General features: G+C 37.0%; 1 protein-coding gene across 2 annotated transcripts in view; it reads right to left on the reverse strand.

The window, feature by feature from the left end:
* The window catches only part of LAMA2 (laminin subunit alpha 2), a 289,789-nt gene that overhangs the window by 105,262 nt on the left and 159,854 nt on the right, over positions 1–24,673 (reverse strand). For both annotated transcript variants that reach the window (XM_039381758.1, XM_039381756.1), the window contains 9 exons: positions 24,433–24,539; positions 19,597–19,777; positions 16,245–16,381; positions 13,485–13,718; positions 9,779–9,922; positions 7,222–7,401; positions 6,282–6,470; positions 5,948–6,183; positions 1,282–1,399 (listed from right to left, as the gene is read on the reverse strand). In XM_039381758.1, coding sequence (XP_039237692.1) covers positions 1,282–1,399; positions 5,948–6,183; positions 6,282–6,470; positions 7,222–7,401; positions 9,779–9,922; positions 13,485–13,718; positions 16,245–16,381; positions 19,597–19,777; positions 24,433–24,539 — 1,526 coding nt within the window. The remainder of the gene's footprint in view (positions 1–1,281; positions 1,400–5,947; positions 6,184–6,281; positions 6,471–7,221; positions 7,402–9,778; positions 9,923–13,484; positions 13,719–16,244; positions 16,382–19,596; positions 19,778–24,432; positions 24,540–24,673) is intronic.

Below are 24,673 nucleotides of genomic sequence, written 5' to 3' on the forward strand. Positions count from 1 at the left end.
ATGAAATAAACCTTCACAGAACACACCATAACCTTCACTGAGCACACTAAAAATAAACTAAGTTATGAGCATGTGAAGATCACACAATTAAGCATGAAGTATGAAGGTTGCAATTGAGACATTTATTGCAGCCCCTGGTGGGTGTGAATTAAAATAAAGTTCTAATTACATTATCATATATTTTTCTTCAAAAATTCAATTTGCTACAGTAATTAAAAAAAATCTGTAGTTATAAATATTGGAGTCAATTAATTTCTCATGCATTTACACAAATTCAGGTGTATGCTCTTACCGAAACAGTGTGTAAAGAAAAATACTTCACTTGCTTCCTTCCACACATTTCCTATGAACTCACAGTTCCTGTTGACTCTTGCTGCATAACACAATTGTGTATAATGTCTGAAGGGAGCAGAGTTCTTACAGATAACAAGGCATCATTCCCTTGATTTATTTACTTCAATTTTTCTCCCGCTGCTAGTTTGGGGGAACCTTTACAAGATCCCCATTTAGTCAGGGTGTCCGAGGAATTTGCAGAATACTCGAGGTGTTGCTCCTGCTACCTCTACCTAGCAATTGCAACCAATACATTTGGAATTGTTAGAGCTGCTTAAAAATGAAAACATGGTGTTTTGCACACAGAAAGACTGGAAGTCTCATCCTCCAGAGACAGACAGTCAAAAATATTAACTTCTATTCTGCAGCCAATGCAGAACATCTTAAACACTTTCTCTGGTATCTATCATAAAATACATTTTGCAAAAATGTAAGTTAGCTGATTTTCTATAAAACTTGGGTACTTTTGAAATATGTTGTCATCTGCATGAAAATATTTACATAAGTAAAAAAATAAATATGGTGCATGTATAAGGCACACCGAGCTCACTGAGTTGAACAGCATTTTCTCCCAGCATTCAGTGAGTTAGAAATTTACTACTGCAATGGTATTATACCCTTATCTGTTCAAAAAGGCTTGATCTGTCAGCCTTGATCTGCCAGTCACACAATTCAGCCTCAGAGATGCTGTCCTACTAAAACTCACTTTCCTTTATACTATTTGAGTCATCACCTTGGTTTCAGTAGCATATTTGCCTACAGCAAAAAAAAAAAAAAAGTGCCTAAATTCCTTGTGAGAGAAATACCTGAGAGAGTAAGTAAGTAAGTAAGTTGAGAGAGTTGTTGCCAGTTAAATGAATTCACACTCTAATTACTTTTCACATGTTACCAATGAATGGACCAGCCAAGGTACAAAGACTTTTACTGAGAGTTAGGTTAGTACTGTACCTCACAAGACAAACCAGAATAACCCAATGGGCAGTCACATTTCTCTATCAGGTAAGCCTGAGGAGTCATCCCAGACACAGTGCCACCTTCAGCAACTTCCAGCGTGATCTCAGAAATCCTGAAAAAGAGGAGTAAATATCTCTAATGAGATTAGTCAAGCACTAACTCAAATACAGCTAGTTCATAGCTAGCATGGGAGAAAATAGTCTTATTTGGCTGTTTGTAGGATTCTTGATCTACAGGAGACAACACTGGTTTTTGCATCTGCTAAGGAAACTACAAAGTTAACACCACCTCTGGTCTCAATTTCCATTTTTAGGCAATAGTATAACTAACTAGCTCTCCAGCTTGATTCTATTGCTTTTTTTTAATCTCTTTTCCGGCAAACTACTAACAAAAGTTCATATCTGATTCTTCATTTGGAGGGACTCATTAAGAAACTGAAGTTACATACTAAATGCAGTTCCAATTCATGACTCTCAGGGGTACGGCAATAAAATTGTTCACTAAATGAGCTTGTAATGAGGCAACTATTTAAAAGAATAAAATAAAATCTATCCTCAGCAACTAAAGCAACCTAAGAAGCTGTAAAACAGACTTCAAAGATATTGGACATTTGCCTTTTTAGCAGGAATTTTAAGATCTGTAGCCAGATATCCTTTTTTTTTTCTTTAGGATTATTTAGACCTATAAAAAACAATTCAAAGCAAACATGAAATCCTACTATAGAAACATCTTCTAGTATCAGAAAGGGATATGTTTTAACTTTCTAAGCATTTGTTCGATTGTATAAATAATAATATCCTCGCCTCCCAACCACTCTTTGTCTTTCCAGCATGAATGCTGTCCTGAAAAATAGGACATCACAGACAAAGGTAACTAATATAATATCTAATGAAATACACTTAATCCTAATGCACCCCAATGCTGTACTTTCAGCTTACTTCTTTATTTTGGGGGTTTGTTAGCTTGTTTAAATGAATGCTATGATCTGGAACACCTATTGCCTCTGAGAAATGAAAAGGGCAGAACAGTGTAAATTTTAAAGCTTCGAATATAATGCCAACATAAGATAAAATGTCAAAGATCATCTGACTAACTAGCTGAATAAATGTCAATAATGCAGCTAGAGTCTATTCATTAAGTGTCTGAGCACAGGGCTAATGGAGAGGAGCTCACAGAACTGCTCATCTCCTTCTTATGCTTACAGTCTGTTCATCTACTCCCAAATCTTGATTACTGAGTGACTCAGTGACAGTCTTCTGCTCATTGGCATATAGGCATCAATGTCAGGATGAATATAGGAAAAGCAAATGCCCACTACTGAACTAGGTGAGAGTTTTGTGATTGAGCTTACATGACTAGACCCATACTTCTTGATACCTTGTGTCAAAATAAAAATCCCAAATCAATCCTAGTATCTGTGCTCTCTTGTTATTACCTAAAGAAAGGGGTTCAGTGGAGCAGGGAAACTAAACAAAACAAAAAAAAACCCAAGAAAACAAAGCCAGGTCAAAACAGAAGACTGAAAATAAAGAGGGCAAAACCATTCAGATCTGATATGTCGCTGTAAGCTTACATTGAAATCTCTGTACATTTAATGGAGGGAAAAATGAAATCTGCTCCCCCATCAAGGCTGAGGCAAGGCTGAGAAACTGTTTACTGTCAAAAAGCTGTATTTACATAACAATACATTCTAGGACCACAAACCTACCTGTTGTTTGTGTGAAAATGTTACTTAAGGAAGGTCTGGCTTGGCTGATTTTTGGAAACTGTCTGTGTATTAGGCAGCAGTCAAACAACTGTTATCTGATCACTGTCAGAAATATTGAAATAATTCCCAGTCAAATTGAAAGCATACTTCCAATACAAATGAATTTATTATCACAGCCCAGCTGCAACTCAAAATCTAATAAAAGCAATGTTTCCATTCAGAGTGGTGAATGTGAAAATGAGGGCAACAAAATGAACAATACTGGAGAAAAATGTTGGGTTTGGATTCTGAGCAGAAACCTCTAAATCACTACCAATGCTGCAGCTTTGAAGCTGTAACATTAGCATTGCTGCTAAACTCTATAGCTAATACAGTGCTAACACTAGAACTAAGCTATTTTTATGTTTCCTGTTGCTGCTGCTACTTTGACTTCTTATTTTAAAATGTTTTTCCTGGTATTTATCACTTACCTGCAGTTTTTAAACTTTCCAATTGAAATTAAAGCACTATTAAAAACCCCCAAAAATATAAAACCATTCATATATATATTTTCCTCCTCCCATCCACAGTTCCTTTTGCTTTATACTTTCCTACTATGCAGTCAGGTAGAAAGAGAAGCTTTACTAGTTTACTACAAGTTTCCTTATTTGGAAAGTACAACACACTCTATTTAAACAAACGTTATAAGTCACTTAATTCAAACATATATTTAAATTTGAGCATAAATATTGTCCTTTAGAGGGTCTCAGCTTATTTTTAATAAAAGCCTTCAATTGTTATGCAAGGTAATATTCCACTAACCTTTAAAAACATTCTGGGGGATTTATTTTTAGTCTTTTCTAAAACTTTCACTGAAATCATTCAAACTACTAACTTGAAAAAAATAATAATGTGTTCCTGCTATATTCTACTTAAAGTCTCAGATGCCATGTGGTAAATGCTTTGTAACTAGGCCATAAAAATCTATTGTAACATAACCGCCTTCAAAATCAAATACGGTATTATATGCAAAGTTATGCCTTCAGAAGGAGAGTTACCAGAAAGACCAGATGAACTCTTTGCTAAGTCCTGCTGTCATAAAATGTCACATTCTTAAGTGTCATGCTATAAAAATATATTCTAGTTCTCTAATTGACGCTTTGCAAACCTGTCCTGAAACTGAAAAGTCTTCCCCTGTTCTGATATATGCCTCCTTACTCTGTAGTCCTGATTACAATTCAGGTCTAATTCAGTCACAATAGTCACACATATCCCAGAACAAACCCAGGAGCTTTGCTTTTATAAATTTCCTTGATGCTCGAGCTGAGATAGTATTCAATTTTTGTTTCCACAGCTGAACTAGGATATGTACAGCGTAAAGGTAAGGGAAGGGAGAGACACAAAACATGAATATACTTCTCAAATTTTCAAGTTGCAGTGGAGTTACCTTCATAACTCTTTTCATGGGAACCCCCCTGTGCTTGTAATACAATATCCTACATGGACTGTGCCAAAAATAAATGAAAACAATGTAAAATATTTATGGCATGTGTTAATATTTAGCATCTAGCCAGCACAAGCTGCATGAATACTTTTCAGTAAAATATATACTTTAAATAGAGATAATAGCAGAAACAACTACGTTTTCTGTCACAAGATACTGCAAAGTTGTACGTGTATCTTCCCCTACTATTCACCCTTAAACTCCAAAGGCAAGGCTCTTACAGACGTATTTGTAATCTAAAAATCTGGAAGTAATTTTAGTCTATCGCTTTTATGACAGAATCATAAAAAGGACCTCTGGAGACTTTTGGAGTTTATCTCTGATCATTCCCATGTCTTTGTTAATAAATTTTGCTTGCAAAGGATATTGTGAATTCATTATTAAAACCTTTTTGCAATAGTCTATATAATCTGTTCTACAATGTCTTTACCCCGACGAGTTTTTCTTTCATGTCTAATGTGAATCTTTTCTGCTGAAGTTTAAGTTCATTTTCGTTTTTGACTTCCCCACCATGGCAACAAAGAATACATTCTTCTCTTTCTCTCTGTGACATTTTAAGCATCTTAAGGCAATTTCTAGTTTCTAAACATATCTGGTTCTTTACATCTTTTCTCACAGGTCATGTTTTTTAACCTGTGATGATGTTCACTGATATCCTGTGAACACTTTAATAACTTTTTTCTTGAATTCCATTAACCGGAACTTGATGCTTAGGTTTTATTAGTGTTGGGGGAAGTAAAAGAGGTTGGTTTTTTTTTTTTTTTCATTTTGCAGGCCATATTTGTTTATGCATGGAGATAGAGTATTAGGATTTCTTAACAAAAATATTGTTACTGAATCACGTTCACCTGGTGATCTGTTGTAAACAGCAGACTCCTCTTCAAAGAATAGGCAACTAAGCAGTTGTTCCTTGTTTGTTCAATTGACTGCTACTTTCAGTGTAAAATCTTATAGCTGACCTTTAGATTGCAGCAGATTTTTGTACTGCTCCAGTCATCTTGATGTCTGATGTCCACTCCAACTATATTTTTATTTCCTCATATAAATAACTAATAGACTGAATAGAAGATGTTGTGTATATTTGACCCAAACATATTCTATTTCCCACTCGCAGGAGAAAAATCCTTTGTATACTAACACTTTTATTTAATTACAGCATCATATATTCATAAAATAGACATTTATTCAAAAAATATCCTGAATTTGTTTCAGAATGTGTGCGCTACATGTGTTTTCTGCTGTAGGAACCTGAAATTTCATTTGCCTATTGTGATTTAAATTTTCTGTTGAATTAAACTTCCCTCTCCTGTGTCTTCTGCTATGCTGAACACTAACTCCTTCTGTTCCTTCTTCTCAGCAATGGCTTATAGCTGATGTTATGAATACAAATTCTGTTGGGAATAGCTGGGAGGTCTACAAGGTTATCTGTGACTACTGCACTATTTCAGACCACTGCATGAAATAGTTACCTGCTCTGCCTCATGATATTGCCATGAGTCGCCTTAATAAGAATATAATGAACATCATACAACACATTCATGAAGTCTTCCCGGGATACAGCTCTACTTGGTCTTGAGTCATCTCCATAAGGCTTCCAGGTAAAATCTGTCTGAGACGTCCTGTTGATACCTGAGTCATCATGATAATATTCCCAGGGCACAGTATTTCTGACTCTTTGGTCATCACCATAATATTCCCATTCATGCTGAAAGACAGAAATGCAAAACCAGGTTATTAACAGTATTCAGAAGAACAGGGTGCTTCAGCTTTGGAGTAAAAAAAGCAGATGGAAATGTGATTTACCTCTGTCATCTCTATCTCATGCCTTGTTAGCTGCCCAATCAGAGGGGCAGCCATGTGCCGAACAATAATTCTTGTATGAGTAGGAGGCCCACCTCTTATGATGACTTGTGGATAGTAAGTAGTAAAACCTGTCTCTTCTCGTGCTTCAAAGTAGATGGCATATTTCAGTTTCCCTCCATAAGCAGTCAGCTAAGAATGCATAAAAAGAAATCTTAATTTTCAGTTATATAGAAATAAATTCTTGGGAAGGAGCTAGATGCACTCTGCACCTATGTGCAGCCTGATGAATGCATACATGGTAAAAAATAGCAATACATACTTGTGGAGATATCTGGGAAAAAGGGCTGTGTTCAAAAACACTCATCAACAATTTGTTATTGTACTACACTAAAAACAATATGTTATCTATTTCTTTACATGTGCTTTGGTGTTCCCCAAAATTTGTATTTAAGGAAAGAAACGTTTAAACCTTCCCAAGCCAAACCAAGAAATACAAAAAGTGCAAAATAAATCATCACAGAGGTGCATAACAATATCCGAAAGGAGGGTTATTTCAATCATTTTCTCCTATGTAACTTAAAAAGGTCAGACATTTTTGGTTTAAAATTGAGATAAACGAAAAATTGCAAGAGAAGTATATTAAATTTTATGCAGTTTATTTTTTCAAATAACATTTTTATGAGAAAATCTATCCTGTGGAAAAATATTACATATTAATATCCATAAATATCTATGTTAAATATTGTTCATGGTACTTTATGAATTTCCATGATAACCGAGCAAATAATTTTTAATAATGGAATAGCATTTATTTTCTTTTGAAGTACCTTTCACTGTGTGATGACATGCTCATTGGAAGGGAAAAAAGGCACTGTAAAATAGAAATATAAGACTAAAAAAAAGAAATCGATGTCAGTATTCCGTGGAACTTTAGGTTTACCTTTTGTCCCTCAAACTGCTCTGGAAGTCTCCAGTAAACAGGTTCTGACCGAAGATCCTGCATCGCCTGTTCTATATTTGCTACTATTTCAGGAGGCTGGAATGCAATCCCTGAAAGAGTGCTGCGCTGAAGTTTTTCATCCACCAGTGGCAGAATCATTTGCTCTGGCTTCAAGGTCACCTATGCATAATCAAAAAAATTGAGAAGAAAATTAACTCTATTTTCCTGCATGAATTGTTAGTCTTTAAATTCTACTTCTTTAAAAAATTATTTCTAGGTAATTTCATTTCACATCATGAGCAATTTGTCACAAAGCAGTCTTGCTACTCCTTCAGGTGTAAACAGTGCTAATAATGACTTTCCTCTTGAGCCTTTTGCACCTTGTCCTCGTGTTAACAAAAAATGTAGTAGCACTGGTTAAAATAGTTCAAGCAACAAGTGATTCCATGAATTTTATCAGACTGATTTTCAAAGTCCTATTTCAGTCTCCGGCCTCTTCTGTTCAGACTGTGAGAACGTACCTTACAAAGAAGCATAGTTCTCACCACCACTCATCATACATCACTGGGGCTGTGGAACACAGTGCCTGATCCCTTGACAGTTCTATGCAATATTCAAGGCTAAACATTTCCCAGGCAATATGCAAAGAGTGAGGGCTCAATGAGGGTTTCTGTAACTCTAAGTTCAGATTTAATGAAAAAATACAAGGATGCCACTTAGATGTTTATAATTATCTTAGACTTGTTGACAGAGTCTCAATAGCATTTTATTGAAATCATTATTATGATCAAAAACTGTAATAAGAGTCTTAGTAATTCTGCACCAATGGAAGTATCACAGAGAGTGTGTGAACAGATGCAAAAGGCTGGTGTCAAAATTACTTCTCCCAAAGATTGAGGTAAACAAAGAAAACAAATGCAGAGTCATATCTCTAACAGTCATCCCATCAACAAGCTGGTCATGAGATAGGAGCCAGGCAATGAGGAATCAGCTAAATCCTGTACTGTACTTCCAGTATCCTGGTATTTCCATTTACTGCAGCATCTATGGACTGATCAGACATGGAAGCATTCCTAACATTGCTAGCCTTAAGTGAGATTTACTGAGCTCCTAGAATAACTGTATTTTACTGTTTAATACTTTAGACATCAAGAAAGGGGTCAACACATTTGAATTTCAGATTAGCCACGCCTTATTGTCATATAAGAGAGGATTTGCTTGTTTAAAACAATTGTAATGCCATTTGAAGCACCTGAAAGTATCTGAAATAGCCACTATCAGTTGGCAGAACACAGAACACCAAAAACTAGATGACATATAATCATACTTTCCTTTAGATATGAGCTCAAATATGAAAGGAAGTTACTCAAGAGAAACAAAATAATCAGGAGGTTTAAACTGTTTATGGTTTGTGCTCCCACAAAGGTCAAAGCACAATTATCCAGAATTGCTGCTGTCATGGAACTTGATTAAATTTTATAACTTGCCAGTCCTCTACAGCCTTCCATCTCCAGTCTAGCAGTGTATGAGGGGCAAAACAGAAATAATGAGAACTGGGTCAGATCATAATAAATCACTTAATCCACTGGGAAGGCGAAGAGGTGCTACTGGACTGAACAATGAAGGGGAGAATAAGTTGTATTCATATTACATTAAGCAAGAAACATTATCTAGATTTCAGCCTAAAGTTTCCTTATCCAACTGATGCTTGTACTTGACAAGTCTGAGGCTTTGGTTGATTTGCATTTGGCAGACATTCCTTCTATGGCCAACATGCTTTCAAGCAGAGATATGACTGACCATACATGGAGACAGAACTAATCTTTTTCCATTAGAAATCATTCCTCCAGAATGTAACTGAGGAGCTGGCACAGCAGTGACAAGACAGCAGCGGTCTCAACCTGTGTTTTGTGCTTGTTGTACAGATAAATGGAGACATCCAGTCTGCCTTATTTGTCAGTGCCACATAGGCCTCAAGGCCCTCTTCCACAAACAAATGGAGAGCTCTTTGTTTGCTTTGATTCCATTCTTGAATTTAAATGCAGCTTCAATAAGCTTTTATTTTAAAATTAAAAAAAAAACAAAAACCAAAAAAAACCTCAACAAAACAAAACCCAACAACATTAAAACAGCAAAACCAACAATGAAAATAAACAGATTAATTGAACTATTGGAAATTTATGCTGGACAACAAGCATCTGTGACCCTTGAATACACCTGGGTAAACTGTGTATCATGTACCAGGGATTATGTTGCAATGCATTGTACTGCATAATTTCGCCAACAACTAGCTTGCCCTTTCTTGGGGCTTAATAGCTTCACTTTGGCTTGACATCAGCTATCCTATCACTCATTTTATTATCTGCTTATTTACTTTTAATGTCTTGACCCTGATTGTCTAATGGAACATACTGCTCTCACCACTTCTCAAAGTATAAAGAGGAAAATGATTGCTTAAATGTTTGGCCATTTTCTAGCTACCTCTCAGTGCCTGACTAAAAGATGCCAGCAGGAAACAACATTATCGCATTACATGGCTCAGCAGTTTCCTACTCACCCACATACGGATCAGCCCCCTTGCTTCACTGCACCGTGTAGTCAGGCCAAAGCAATAGCAACTGCTGCAGCCAAGTGGGTTTCTGGCAGAGAGACCAAATGTACCAGACTTGCACCTGTCACAGTGGATACCTTCCACATTAACCTGGAAGAGAGAGAATGTTTAAAAAAGGGGGGAAAAAAGGGGGAAAAAAAAGCAGCAGATTTTATTTTAAGGTAGCAACAGAAAAAGAAAATCAGGCAGTGATGACAATAACAGGGCACAGAAGGAAATAATAATAAGGGTTAGGAAATATTCAAGGAACTTTCCAGTTTCTTATCACGTGTGTATGTAAACATATGTAATTAATGCAATTAAGGCATTTGCATTTGTATCCACTGAGTAGCTCTGAGCAATGGATGCTGGCTTCACACTGACATTTGTAACCACAGAAAAATTAAATGGCACTTTGGACATGACATACTCAATAGCTGATAGATAAGATAAGAAAAATAAGTTGTTCTGAAATTGCCTGTGTTAATCAAGCATTCTTAATAGGAATTACCATTGACATGTTCAGACATTTAAGGTACAGCACTAAATGTTCTCGCTGAGAAATGTATTTTAATGGAAATTCTGTAGAGAAAAGCTTTCCCCTCTTCATGATTGTTTTCCACATCATTGAACAGTATTAACAAGGCTGAAATGTTTCACTGTTGCAATGTCAATGCTTTCCTTTTCATTTTTCAATTAGTCCAAATAAAAAGTTATTCTAGATAGGGGAGATACGCAATAATTTATGCAGAGCCTTTTAAAACCATTTTCATACCAAGACCAAGGTATTTAAAAAGAAAAAAAAAATCACCAATATGAAAGTACTGGTTGGCTTTTCATCCCCAAACACCTTTTTTTTTCTCTTGAGAGTAATGTGAAGAAGACAATCTAAAAAACAAATTAAACTTTCCAAAGCTTATACAGGAAACCAACATTATCCCTCAGGATTTACCATTTTTAACCCTCATTTCCACATGTAACTCTATCAACAAATGTGCCTACACTGTATTTAGCTTAAATTTTGCTGCTTTTTATCAGGGCTGACAATGAGGCTCCTGAGCCTTTGAAAGCTCATTTGTGCAGCCGTAACAGCAGATTAAAATGGGAATGATTACCATTTTCTAAAAGTCTAGTTTCTTCAATATATAACTCTTTCAAAAAAGTTATACAAAATGTTAACCAATGCTAAATTTAAATTTAACCTTAGACATAAACTCCGAGGAAAAAACACTGACTTCATTCAGAATTATTCGTCCATTTTCTGTCATAAAAGGTGATTTTTACTTGCTTTGAATTTTGTTTCATATCAATTTCAGTTCCTTATCATTAATCATCAGTTAAATATATACTGTTCATTTGCACTCACAGAAACATAGAAGCAACTATATTAGCCTTAAAAGAATCAACAAAAACACTTCAATTTAAAAATACCATCAACCTCCCTTCTTTCTACTTGGTGCTTACAGGAGCTACAAGAGAGATGATGAACCAGAGAAGTTGTGGAGTCTCCTCTGGAGATATTCAAAAGTCATTTGGACACAATCCTGAGTAACATGGTCTAGCAGACCCTGCTTGAGCAGGGAGGTTGGACTAGATGACCTTCACTGGTCCCTTCCAATCTGACACATTTTGTGATTCTGTGACATACTGGACCTAATCCAGAAATGGGGCACCAAGATGGTTAGAGGGGCTGGAGTTTATCATGTATCCTGAGAGGCTGAAAGAATTGAGATACTTCAATTTCTCCATTTCAGAGGCTGACACAGGGTAAATAGCACTGAGTTTTACTAAGACAGTCCATGTGATCAAATCACTTCAATTTTGTTATGGTCTCACCATCAAATGAATCAGTATTTGTGAAATAGAACACAATAGATATCTTCTGTTCAAATATACCAGAAAAATGGGAGGGTAGTCAAGTAGTTTGCAGAGAGGTTGTGAAATCCCTCTCCATCCTTGGAATTACTGCCTCAGCAATGTCTTTCAAAACAGCACTGGACTAGGTGACCTCAATAGGTGACTTCCAACTTATTTTGTTCTACAGCTCTTCCACTGAGTCTTTAAACTCAGAATTAAGTGACTGGTGCCCATTTAACAAAACGATTACCTGGCAATTCAACAATCTAAATTAATTCTTCCATTTTACTAGCTCTTTGTGTCAATACAGACCTAAAGAAGGAAAATGAATCAAAGTCACAGAAGGAATCTCTAGAGGTCACTTTCAAAAGCCTCCTCCTTGAAGTGAGACTATCACCAATATTGGATCAGGTTACCCACACCTCTTTCTAGTCAGTTCTTGAAAATCTCCAAGAATGGGTATTTCACAATGTTTCTGGACAATCTCTTCCGATGCTGCATAACCCTGATTTTTTTTTCTAATGTCCAACTCAAAATTCCCAAGCTGCCATTTGCAACTGCCATCCCTTGTTACATCTTTTGTCACCATAAAAAAAGGACTTGACTCCATCAACTACTCTTTGAAGTGGCTATAGGCTGCAATTGCATTTCCTCTTATTAGCCTCTTTTTTCAGGCTAAGAGAGTCCAGCTCTCAGTAGATCCTCACAGATCATCTACTGTAACACTCTTTATAGCCCTTCTCTGGATCCTCTCCAATTTTTCAACAATACTTTTGAATCAGGTCCTAAAACTGGACACCATTTCCAAGTGCAGTCTTACCAACACTGAGTAAAGAGTAGAGCATGGAGTAGATAAAGACTTTCCTCTGCTGGTCATGCTCTTTGTGATGCTGTACCTTGCAGCTGCATTGTCCAGTATGCTCAATGCATCCAGCTCCATAGGCAGGACTTACAAGGAGAGTATAGGGTTGGTTAATATTGTGCTTTTTAGCAGAATTACCACTCAGGCTTTTTCCTCCAATTCATGATCTTTCCATTTTCCCAGTCATCAAGCTTTTCAAGTATCCTCTAGACTATAATTCTACCGTTCAGCATGTCAACCTTCTACCTCTTTCAAATCAGCAATATTCTCAAATGTGCTAATCATGAATTCTGTCATCTGTGGTGCTGATGAAGGTATTGGCTCAGGAATACTCTTCTTGCTGGCTACCAACTGCATGTCAAACCATCGATTATTGCCCTTTAAGCCATCAATCCAGTCAATTTTCAAACCACCTAAGTGTGCTGTTCTTCCAAGAACAATTCCAAATAAGAATGCTGTGGATGGTGATGCCAAAAGTCTTTGCATTACTGATCCTGAACTAGATGCAGTCTACTCAGAAGGGGTACTACTGCAATGAATTCTACTAATGAAATTATAAATATTGACTCCCTCTAAGACAATGTACTTTGAACTAGCACTGTGGCATACTGTGATTACTGATGTGTTTGCTTTTATTTTGCCCAATATCTAAACAAGAAATATATTATGGGGATAAACTGGCAGCAGTTCTCTAAGAACAGAAAGAAATTCAAACTAAGAAAAAAGCTCAAGAGGATGCTATCCTGGCAAGTGTCTGTATGTGAAAAAGCAACTGACAAGCACTTAAGTCTTTCCTTGTGTTGGGCTCCTCCCACAGCAGTTAGCAAATGCACTATGAAAACCAAGGAGATTTGTCTGCATGTGTAGCTGGAATAAGTAAGTACAAAGGTTAATAAATTTTGGAATACACTTCTCAGCAGCTATAAAATCAGTTTACAACCTTCATTGCCTTACTTTGCAGCTGCATTGGCCAGTATGATCAATGCATGAGCACTTCCCCTCTGTATCACAGCTCTGTGGATCAGTCCCAGCTGGAAAGCACTGACAAGCAACGCAATGTGGATAATTCCAGTAGCCCAACCTGCATTCAGTGCATTTATCCCCAGAGAATTCAGGGCGGCAGAAGCAACAGCCTGTATTTAAGTCACACTGAGAACTTAGAGCTCCAACAAGGCTGCAGTCACAGGGCTAAAAAAGAGAGAAACAAGGAGACAATTGTAATTGTGCTCTGAAAAAAAAAAACAACCCCAAAACAAAACAAAACAAAACACCCCCCAAAACCAATCAAAACCAAAACCCAACCAAAAAGTAATTAATCTCTTTCAAGTATCTGTAAATAAAGTACAGCAATGAATTACCACTGTCTAAAAGTAACACATCTAAATTATAAGGATAGTAGTTTTTTACTCAACAAGGGTCAAGCATATACACTAAATACATTTACAGTACCGGTGGGTTTTTTCCACCAGGTTTTTTTCAACATATATGACTTATCACTGATAAGTTAGGCAGTGAAAACAAATAAATCTAAAAGTGTTGAGGACATTAGGATACTTCAGGGACAAAATTAACTTGCAAACTACAAACACTCCCTAAAAAGTATTTTGTATGTAAATCGTTTGCAGGCATGTTCAGACCACTTTCCTAAAACTGGAATTGCTCAGGGGCAATTGGTTTAGTAGTTCCAGAGGAATCTAGTTCAGTGTTTATTAGTCATCCGTCAGACAGGTGTCTTTGTACAAAAAAGACTCCTAGATGACAGCAGTTTACACAGTAAGGGCTAGAGATTTAGTCATGCAATATAGTGGGAAGTAAACTTGCTCAGAGAATGAGACTTGCGCAGGCAGGTAAGGATAGAAATAGATGATTTGCCAGGGGGTCTAGATATTGAATAGAGAATTAAGTGGCAGGGAAAACTGCAGACTTCCAAGGAACAGAAGAATCCCTCAGTGCTATTACTGTGACTGCACTGCAAAGTTAGCACAGGACATTGGCTGCAATCCCTGGCGTGACCAGAATCTCATATGGAGGAGTTCAGCTTACAGAAGCAAACTCTGTGGCAGTAGTACAGGTTACCACAGTAACTGACATGGATAGACCTGCTAAAATTACAGAAACAAAGCCGAAAAAGAGAAGGAGAAAAGGCGGATTCAGTTTCTAAGCAAAATTGTTTATTACATGACTACTTAGAGCACTTTTCTTCAGATCTGAAAAGACCATATATAAAGAAGGTTAATATTTACAGGAAACATTCAAATGCAATCTTTAATGAATGCCAGAGGAACTATTTAACCACTGGTTAAATGCTAGGCTGCTAGACTATTACCTAACCTAAAAAATAAAACCTTCTGACAGAAAGACCTTTATACTACAAGATATATGTGAACATATATGTGATATATTTGCTTAGAAAGCAAATTCTTCGCCATACTCTGAAATAGCTTGGTGTGCAATATCAAAACCTAAATTACCATAAGATGCTATGTTTGTTTTTACAGTTGTACGCAATTCTCTCTATTCCTGAGTTAAAAGAGCCTTGGAAAACTTCTACGAAAATTGCAAGTAGGAGGTTCACATCTTACTTTGCAGAAATTAGCTGCAACATACTGAAAGAGATGTGGACTGATAGATCATTATTAATTTAGATGGTGCCATGGAACTGTCATACTAATGTGCTCACATAAAAGACAATCAGAGAATATATTCCAGAGCTCAAACAGAGGTCTTCAACCTCATTAGGTTGGTTTCAGAAGCCAAGAGTCTGTATCACAGCAGCACAGCAGAGGTTTCACAAGAGGAGTTTTTCGTACATACAAAAAGGAAATCATTCTCGACAACTGCTTTGCAGCCTGAGCTACATGACAAACAGCCTTTCAAGAAAAAGCATTAATGGTGTATGACTATGTTCAGACCAGATATAATTTTGTGGATGAATTGTAGCAGTACTATAAATCCCTCATCATCTATTAGCACAGAAGAGAGGAGAAGGCATTTGAACTTTGCATGATGTCTACTGTCACCAATTTTCAACCTTAGCTGAATACTGCTCTCCTCAACTCAAGGGCATTAACAACAGCGTTGGTGGCCTCCTTGATTTTCTATCATTGTTTTCCTGTTTCTTCTCCCTTCTCTTCAGATTTTTTTAACTCTGTGTCAAATATTGTGATAAAAGGGTTTAAAGGCTAATGAAAAGGTTTATTACCCCTTTCAGAACAGAGGAAGAAAGAGCTATTTACAACTAAGGTTGATGTTTCTTTTCTTCTCTCCTTGATATCTTTTATGCACTAATGGAAGCCCTTTTCAAGCAAACTTTGAGTACAAATTCCCAGTGGTACAAATTCCCATTAAGACTAAAGTAAATTTGTTCCACAAAAGCACTGTCAATTACCTGTAAATATACATCTATATACATTGTTCAATACTGTGGTAATCTCCTCAATCACTTTAAACACAGCTATACTAAAATAAAACCAGTTTCAAGCAGGATACTGACTCAGCGTGACTGTAGAATCATCAGGATTTTTGTCCTACAGGCTGTATACCTGAGACTAAGGATCTGTAGTGCTCAGTAAAAGATCACCAACATTTACATCACAGTGACACCAAAACTTGCAATGCAGAGGCAAAACATGATTTACAAACCAAGAATTGTGTTTCAGCTATAAATTACTGTGAGAAAAGTAATGCACACAGAGAAAATAGAAATCCACTCACCTTGCAGCCACTGATAATGTTGTGGCCCCAGTAATTTGGTGCACATTTGTCACACATTTCTCCAACAGTATTGGGAGGGCAGATACAGCGGCCACTGATGGGATCGCAGTTATTACCAAAACGTGAACACTCACAGGCTTCATGGAAGATGGAAAAAAAATAAAGCAGAGGAAAAATTAGCCCTTTATGTGACATCTGGAGAGCAGATGCTAACTGTATAGTGAACTCTCAGTTATCTGTGGACACAGTGGGGTAGGAAAGGTAGGGTAAACCCAGACAAACCAAAACCAGTAGCAATGGAACACAGCTGAGGTTGAAGTAACTGCAATGAGAACAGAATGGGAAAAATAAAGGCACTAACTGCTGAAGTGCAGAGACTTCTGAGATTGTGCATTCTTGTGACTTAGCCGCAGGAGTGCTGCTGTACAATTTCTGAACCACGCTGTCTCCTGCAAGAAGCCACCTGAGCCATCTATGCAGGAACTGCGGTGTGTTTAACATCTTATACCAATCTGAGCCAACCTCCTGAAATTTCTGCTGCTCTAAAGAGACTTCTTTTAAAGGACAAAAGAGGTGTTTCAGTTTCTTTTCCCATTTCTATTCTTTCTCAGATTGCATGTTCTCTGCCTTGGGAGGATGTCAACCCGTTGATGTCTCCTCTCCATGGGAAACTGGGATTCTTCACAGACTATAGTAAAGTAAAAACACTTTGGGTTTGAAAGTGGTTCCAGAAGCGGTCGTTGCTCTTAAATGATTATTAAAACAGCTCACTGCTGGAAAATACAAATTCAAGGTATGTAAGTGATAAGTAGTTATGGGGCACAAGATACCTCAGTGATTGGAGAAGCAGAACTGGTGTATGGTTATTTTCATACCCATCATCCACATTACCCTGAGGCCAGAGAAAAAGCATCATAAGCAAACTATGACACTCTGTTCCTTGGGTGTTTAAAGGGCAGTGTAACTTTGTTACTGAGGGCTTCATTTATGATCACTGCCTTTACTGTATGAAATACATCAGTTCAGAATTAAATAAGAAAACAATAGATGTGCAAAGATAGAACTCATATTTATAGTTCAAATAAGAAGTGACCTTTATTTTTTCCCCATCAGTGCTTTCAAAATAAGGTAATTGTTGCAAAGAAGATAGCAAGTTTTGCCTCCATCCTGCCAGAACAGGATATGTTGCATGCTACTTCAAATCTTTTGACACACTGTGATTTGAAGATGCTTCAGAATACAGCTCATTGGGAGACCGACGCTTTCGAGTGTGACAGCTCTTCTATGGGCTTCCAGGTCTTACAGAATATTGGCTTAAAAGACATGGAGGGGAAGAAGGAGGTAGACCAATCTTTTTTTCATTTTTACTTTTATCACTATCAAAAAAAAAAAGGGGGGGATAAGTACAACACATTGCAAGCAATAGTGAAATAGAAATCTCTTTTGTATCTTTGCTGCTAGAATGTCAACACTGATGATGCTTTAGGGTTTATTTTATGATTTATGGGCTTTTACTGCACAAGAAAAAAATCAAATTATATTCCTTCTGGATAAATGCTAGATAAAAGAGGTCCAATATTTTATTTGATACTTAACTGTCACAACGGAAATAATTTTTCTGTACTTTTCTTTCTAGCATGTTTTGATATATTTTATTAAATTTCTGATTTTCTTTGTGATTCATAATTTAATTCCTTATTTTTTGCCATTTGAAGGAATACATAAGAAATCTCCTAAAAATAAGTGGGGAAAAACAGCATGTTGAAAACAGAATTCCTCTCCATCTGTCTACTTACTTAGGAACTTTTAAAAATCTGAATGTTCTGAATATCTTTAGATGTTGCTGTTATTTTAAACATTTGATGATCACAGGTTGATATATTTCTATTTAAAATGTTGCATGGATTTACTCTGTCATTTCAAAGTTTGCTAAGAAAGCAATTATAACTTTAATTTGAAATCTTATTAATAGCCCTCTCATTTTCCTTCTCCAACTGTATGAACTTAACAACATTTTTTGCGTTTCACAATACTGATGTACTTTTAAACTGTGAAATGCTAGAATAAGAGGCTAACCATAAAGATAAACTATAGTATTTTTTCCCTTCTGTATACTTGCTATAGGCTTAGGACTGCAGTTATCATTTGCATTTTATTTCAAGCTGTTTTCATCAATGAGCCTGGGAACCAATCTTTCCCTTTTCCAAGGTGCCAATGTTTTTGCACTTTTCAAGGCTGTTCCCCTTTTGAACATGGGAAACAATACCATAGAACAATGTTTTCAAACATAATCCTGTCTTAAGGTTTATCCACACTACAGCTAAAATTGAAATTTGCTGCACAAATGTGGGTCTCAAGGCCTTGATGCTCCTTCCATAAAAAAAGGGAGTAAAAAAAAGGCAGAGAGCTAGTCTTGCTGCATTCTGGATAGGAAAGGAGGAAGAACAGATTACTGGACATGATGATTTCTGCTTTGGGGAAGAATACAGTTTATGGTTGAAGAATGATAGCAGCATTCTGGCATTCCAGCAGTCACTCACACTAGACAACCAGTTATGTCTCCTGTGATCATACCTAAATGTGTCTGTGAGACTTCAAAAATACAGTTCTAGCAGCAAAGATGGATATTTCCCTGTGAAGAAACCTATAGATTAGGTTCTTTCTGACATAGCAATCTGTACTACTTCAGGTATAGGAAGCATCCATTTCAGTTTTTGACCTAATGCCAAAAAAGGAAAAAAAAATTAATGTAAAGAAGTGGCTGAATATATTTATGTCCAATGCCAGAGTTTCAGCATCTAGAAAAGCAGACTTTTCATGTGTTTACACAAGGGACATAGCAGACAGATTTACCTGAAGATATTGTTGCACACAAAAAGTATACAAGTAAGCAAGAAACTAAATATTAATGTACAGAAAAGGATTGCATTAACAAAAAAGATTTGGAATAAAACTAGAAGCAAAGGGGGTTTGTGTTTTTGTTTTTGTTTTCTCTTCAAGCTGATGTGATTTGGTAAGAACTTTAATCAGACTTCTACAATATCCTCAATACAATTAAATTATACGAAATTCATAGAATTTTTTGGCAGACTGTACTTGTAGTAAAAGACATCCCTGTTCCTTCTAAGCACAGTAGAGTAGCCATAAACTGACCATAAAATGGCAGAAATTACCTATGTCTTTTCTTCTTGCCAATCATCATCCTTGCCAACCGACTGATTTACAAGGCTGTCTATGAACATACTAGCTGTCAAGAAAATTTATTAGGCAATCCCAAACCAGCCAAACTAGAATTTTAGGAATAAACAAACAAATAAATAAATCTGCACTTGGGTGCAAAAAATTTACGTACGAGTACAGCCTCCCTCTTCAAAGTTGTAAAATCCATGTGCACAGCGGTCACACTTCTTTCCTGTCACTCCAGGCTGGCAATAACACTGTCCATCTCCATCACAGTCAAAGGACTTGGAACCAAAAGAGTTGCAGTTGCAGGGAACACATCCTCTTGAAGACTGTAAGCCAAATGTTTCAGGCTGCCACAGAGAGAGGAAGAGCAGTTAGTACATAGAATCATTATCAGGAGAAAAGAGCAAGAGTTGAGAGTGTAGGGAGATCTTTCCTCTTTGTCACTGAAATACTACTCTTAACAAAGTGAATCGTAGTGGTAAAACCCTGGAGCAAGGGCACTAAATGCCCTACATAAATGAGAAAGAATAACTATTATATAATGCTACCTGATGTTCTACAAGCGTAATGCATTGCTTACCAGGCTGTGTTCCCATAAGTACAATTCTCACATGGAATGGAATGTATGTCAGCACCATACACATATCCTGTGTCTGGTTGTAAGAATTTGTCAGGTAGAGTTTGCTGCTAAGAGAGTGCACTCAAATTCTTAGCTGCGAGTGGAGCTGGAAAGCCTCAACTGGAAAGCCTCTGAACAACTAGATATTATCTCCTCTGATCAGGGGCAAGGTCTGTATACTGCATTCTGTAACTCAAGGGCATTTCTTTTGAATGATATATAGGAATAACTTCAGAAGAACGTAGATATAATGTATTTGTGTACAATACAAACAAATAATGGGAATTATCTATTTTTAAGAGAAAAACTCTGTCTTTGGATCAGGCCTTTGTTTCTATTTTCTTTCTTTACTTTCTTTTTTGCAGTGATTAATACACTACAGAACCAGAGTAGATATTATCAACTACAGTAATAAAATTCCTCAACTTCGCTAGTAGAATGCAAAATACTTGTAAAGAGGGGAAGACACATCCTCATTTGTCTACTGTAATCTGGAGTTCTGCACAAAACTTTCAACCAACAGACCTTGTGGGTTTCACTGCACCAGCCAACAGAGGCTACTAGGAACAAACCATACTTGATATTCAAATTCTGAATTCAGTCTTGAGCTAGACTGCTTTAAAATGGGAATACTTCTCTACCCTTTTTTTTTCAGAAATTATGATTTTCAAAGAAATCTGAAATCAAAATCATAATAACAACTTCACTTGAAATTGATATTACAACATTTAGTAATAAAATCTATCACAGACTGTGCTAGAAAAACAAAAAGTTAAAAATTGTATATTCAAAAGATCACTGCTAACGAATATAAATGGAACAAAGTGAAAATAATTACTTTACAATGTACTACTGTGTGATCCAGGCACAAGGTGTTAGATTTTTACCTTCTATAAATCAGTAGATTTTTCAGATCAGTGGAGCTGCACCGACTTTGACTAGGGAAGTGATTGTCCCTCTGTACTCAGCACTGGTGAAGCTGCACCTCGAGTACTGCCTCCAGTTCTGGGCCCCTCATTACAAGAAAGAAATTGGAGTGCTGGAGCTTGTCCAGAGAAGGGCAACAGAGATAGTGAAGGGTGTAGAGAGTAAGTCATATGAGGAGTGGCTGAGCGAACTGGGGTTGTTTCGCCTGAATAAAAGGATGCTCGGGGAAGACCTTACTGTTCTCTACAATACCCAAAAGGAGGTTGTAGAAAGGTAGGGGTTAGCCTCTTCTCTCAGGCAACTAGCAACAGGACAGGTGGACATATTCTCAAGCAGTGCCAAAGGAGGCTCAGACTGGACACCAGGAACAATTTCTTCACTGAAAGGGTAGTAAGGCATTGGAACAGGCTGTCCAGGGAGTGGAGTCACCACACCAGGGGTATTCAAGAAATGACTGGACATGGCACTTAGTGCTACGTCTAGTTGACAAGGTGGTGATCAAAGGTTGGACTTGATAATCTTGGAGGTCTTTCCTAACCTTAATGATTCTATGATTTACATTTTACATGGATTTGTTCCATAGTGGAACCCTTAACCTCTTGTACTGACGAATTCTCAGAGGTTTCAGAAGCTTCCATGGAGAAATCCTGGAATCTGATATCTGAGTTTAATACTGGAGATCCACACCCACTCAGAGAATCTGCTGATAGGTATCAGAATACAGGACCACACCTATGGTCAGAATTTGGCCTGAAGAACTCTATGAACCTAAGCCAATGCTTGATGTAATAAAGAATTACACTGATTTTCACTTTCAAATTCTATATTGAAATGTTTTGCCAATTTCTGCATGACAAAATACAGTTTATCAGAGAGAAAAAAATACTCAAACTCATATAAGTAAACTCCAGGGTTCAATTAAATATATGACTATCTAAAATTTCTTTTACACCAGAAGAAACACACAGAAATGAGAATATGCACAATCAGACTAATGCAGTGAAGTAACCAATGCACAGCATGCATCTCAGTTCTCAATATAAAGTTTGATAGAATCTTAAAAATTCTGTTTATAAGGGTGAAAGTCAGAAAAGGTCTGATACTGGCACTCCACACCCCATTAAGTTAGGAAAGATCACTAGCATGCTGAGTTGTATTCGGTGAGGAGGTCTGCACAAAGACATTTTGATAAGTCATGCAACCCTCAAGATGAACCCCCTAGTTAAGTCCTCAGCAAAGCTTATTTATGCACAGAAATTCTCAGAATCAGAGTTACTGCACAAGAGATAAGATCCTGGATTATAATGAGGAAATACAATGAATTTTCTGATAGTGTTATTATATTTTGTCCCCATCAGTGTATGTCGAGTGTTTATGTGGGCAACATAGTAACCTAATGCATGTGTAATGGGTAAAAGCTCATTTCTCCAAGGGAATCCATATGATCGAATAGAGTGTGGGTCCCAGAGTCTAGCTGAGGAGGAAAAAACGCTGCCGGGTATTTTTCAGACAGGGTGTGATAAGCATGGAGAGTTTGCATTGCAGGGACAAAAAAACAACATTTCTAAAACACTGCTCGGTTAGAAGCAGTTGCATCATAATTACTTTATTTTAGGAAATAAGTTGCTTTTTTGGTATGTGATAAGCAATGAACACTCCTGTTATTCTGGGCATTACATTCAAATTACTGGCACTGTACAAAGTTAAAAATGGCTCAGATAACTGGCCATATTCACTAATGAGAACTTTTAGCACCAGTTATGTTTGACATTTTAAAATTAGATCTTAACTCTTTGCCTCTGGGGCTTATCCTTCTTGCAAACTCCTTGAGCTGTTGATTCTTCAATTGTTAGAAAAGGAAGTCTTATGCTGCCAAAAGCCAAGAAAATCCCACTGATTCCACTGATTTATGTATATCTCCTATACATTTTCTGCATACAGCTGCTAATGGTGCTGTTTTGGGACTTATTCTGGTATTTGATTTCTCGCTGATATCACAATTTGCACAATGAGAAGCCCTAGGATTAGGGAAGCATCCTAAAAGGCTGCCTGTCTTCTGAGCGCCTCTGTTTCTCAAGAATTTCTTCTATTGTAGCATGCGTACTTAGAATTAAAAAAACTCCAATCTGTGTGAGCTCCAAACACAAGCAAATATGAGACTTCAGCCCATGCAATGCACACATTTTCTCATTACCAGAGTCTCAGGCCGGTAAGCACCTCGTGGGCACCCACTGGCACTGCTGGCACCCCATCTCCGAGGGGGTACTCGAATCTGCTGACTGCTTCCTGCATTTTCTTGCAATTTAGGCACCTGTTTTCTGATTTCACAGCGTCTGCCCATGAATCCTGATTTGCAGATACATCTTCCCAACATATCGCACTGCAGTGACACAGATCCTAAAGCACTGCAGCCACAGGGTATACAAAAGAGCTTTTCTGGGGCCCAGAAGTAGCTAGGCTTTAAGAACGAAAAGTAAACACCGTTAGAAAGTAAAGATAAGGAAACTACACCACCTAAGAGAGTACAGGAATAAAGACAGGAGCAAACATAGTAGTAAACAAAGATTAATTCCAATTAACCACCAGTACTGTATTAACAAGCTTGAGCTATTTGCTGGGTACATTATGCAATCTGCAAATTCCATTGATACTAGCAATTTTTCTTTGAACAGATTCCTTAAATATTGTTGAAAATGGAGCGTGAGCAAACACTTCAGAAATTACGTAACTCTAAATGGTGAAAATAATCCTTTTGATTTCTGCAGAATTATTTATGTGCTTTAAATTACACACAGGTGGAGGTATTCTGAGGACACAGACCTAATCCATGAGTCCTTACACTGAGCTAGAGAAATGTGCAGCCAGCTAAAACATATTCCTTAGCTGCCTGAAGACAATTCTGTGAAAGTTTATGAAACAATATTTTTTGCAGTGATTTATGAGACAGGAAAACAAAGTCATGGCAAAAGACACTTTCACAAAAAAATAATACATTGTTTGGACAAAACAAGAAGAAACCCTAAGAAAAAAACATAAAAGCAGAACATTCACAGCAGAACTAAACTAGCATCCTACTTTTTTTTTTTTTTTAATGAGATGCTATCAGACTTTCTTCATAAAGGGGTTCTCCCCCAAAGCTGCAATATATTTAACTAATTTATTTATATCAAACATTCAGAATATAAAGTGTACACACCATGTATGCAAATATACTGATATGTACAGTGAGGCTTAAAATACATTCATTGCGTGTAAATCCAGTGTTCCATGTTTCGTTCTAGAAAACCATTAGAAAACATTTAAAAAGCAACCATTCTGCCTTTCTCAACATAAGAACAATCCATATATGTTCTTTAAGTGAAAAATGAACAACAAAAAAACCCTATACAAAAATCAAACGATATTTAGTTAAGACAAATGGAAGAAAGCTGAAAGGAAATGCCACTTGTCACTCACTTTGCAGACGTCACACCGGCGCCCAATTACATTGGTTTTACACTCGCACTGGCCTGTCCGAGAGTCACAGATCTCTGAGAAGGAGCCATTGATGTGACAGTGACAGGCTGCAAAGGAAGAAGAAGGAGATGTTGATGTGTTTCCTGAAGCTAAGTCTAATAGCCAAATGTTTACAGTGTATCTTTCGCCACTCTGAGAAACACCCAGCCTGAGTAAAGCAGGAAGGTGTCAATCCCATACA

The sequence above is a fragment of the Pipra filicauda genome, unplaced genomic scaffold, assembly GCF_003945595.2.
Source record: "Pipra filicauda isolate LSUMZ 115617 unplaced genomic scaffold, ASM394559v2 scaffold23_size5868930_pilon, whole genome shotgun sequence".
Lineage (NCBI taxonomy): Eukaryota > Metazoa > Chordata > Aves > Passeriformes > Pipridae > Pipra > Pipra filicauda.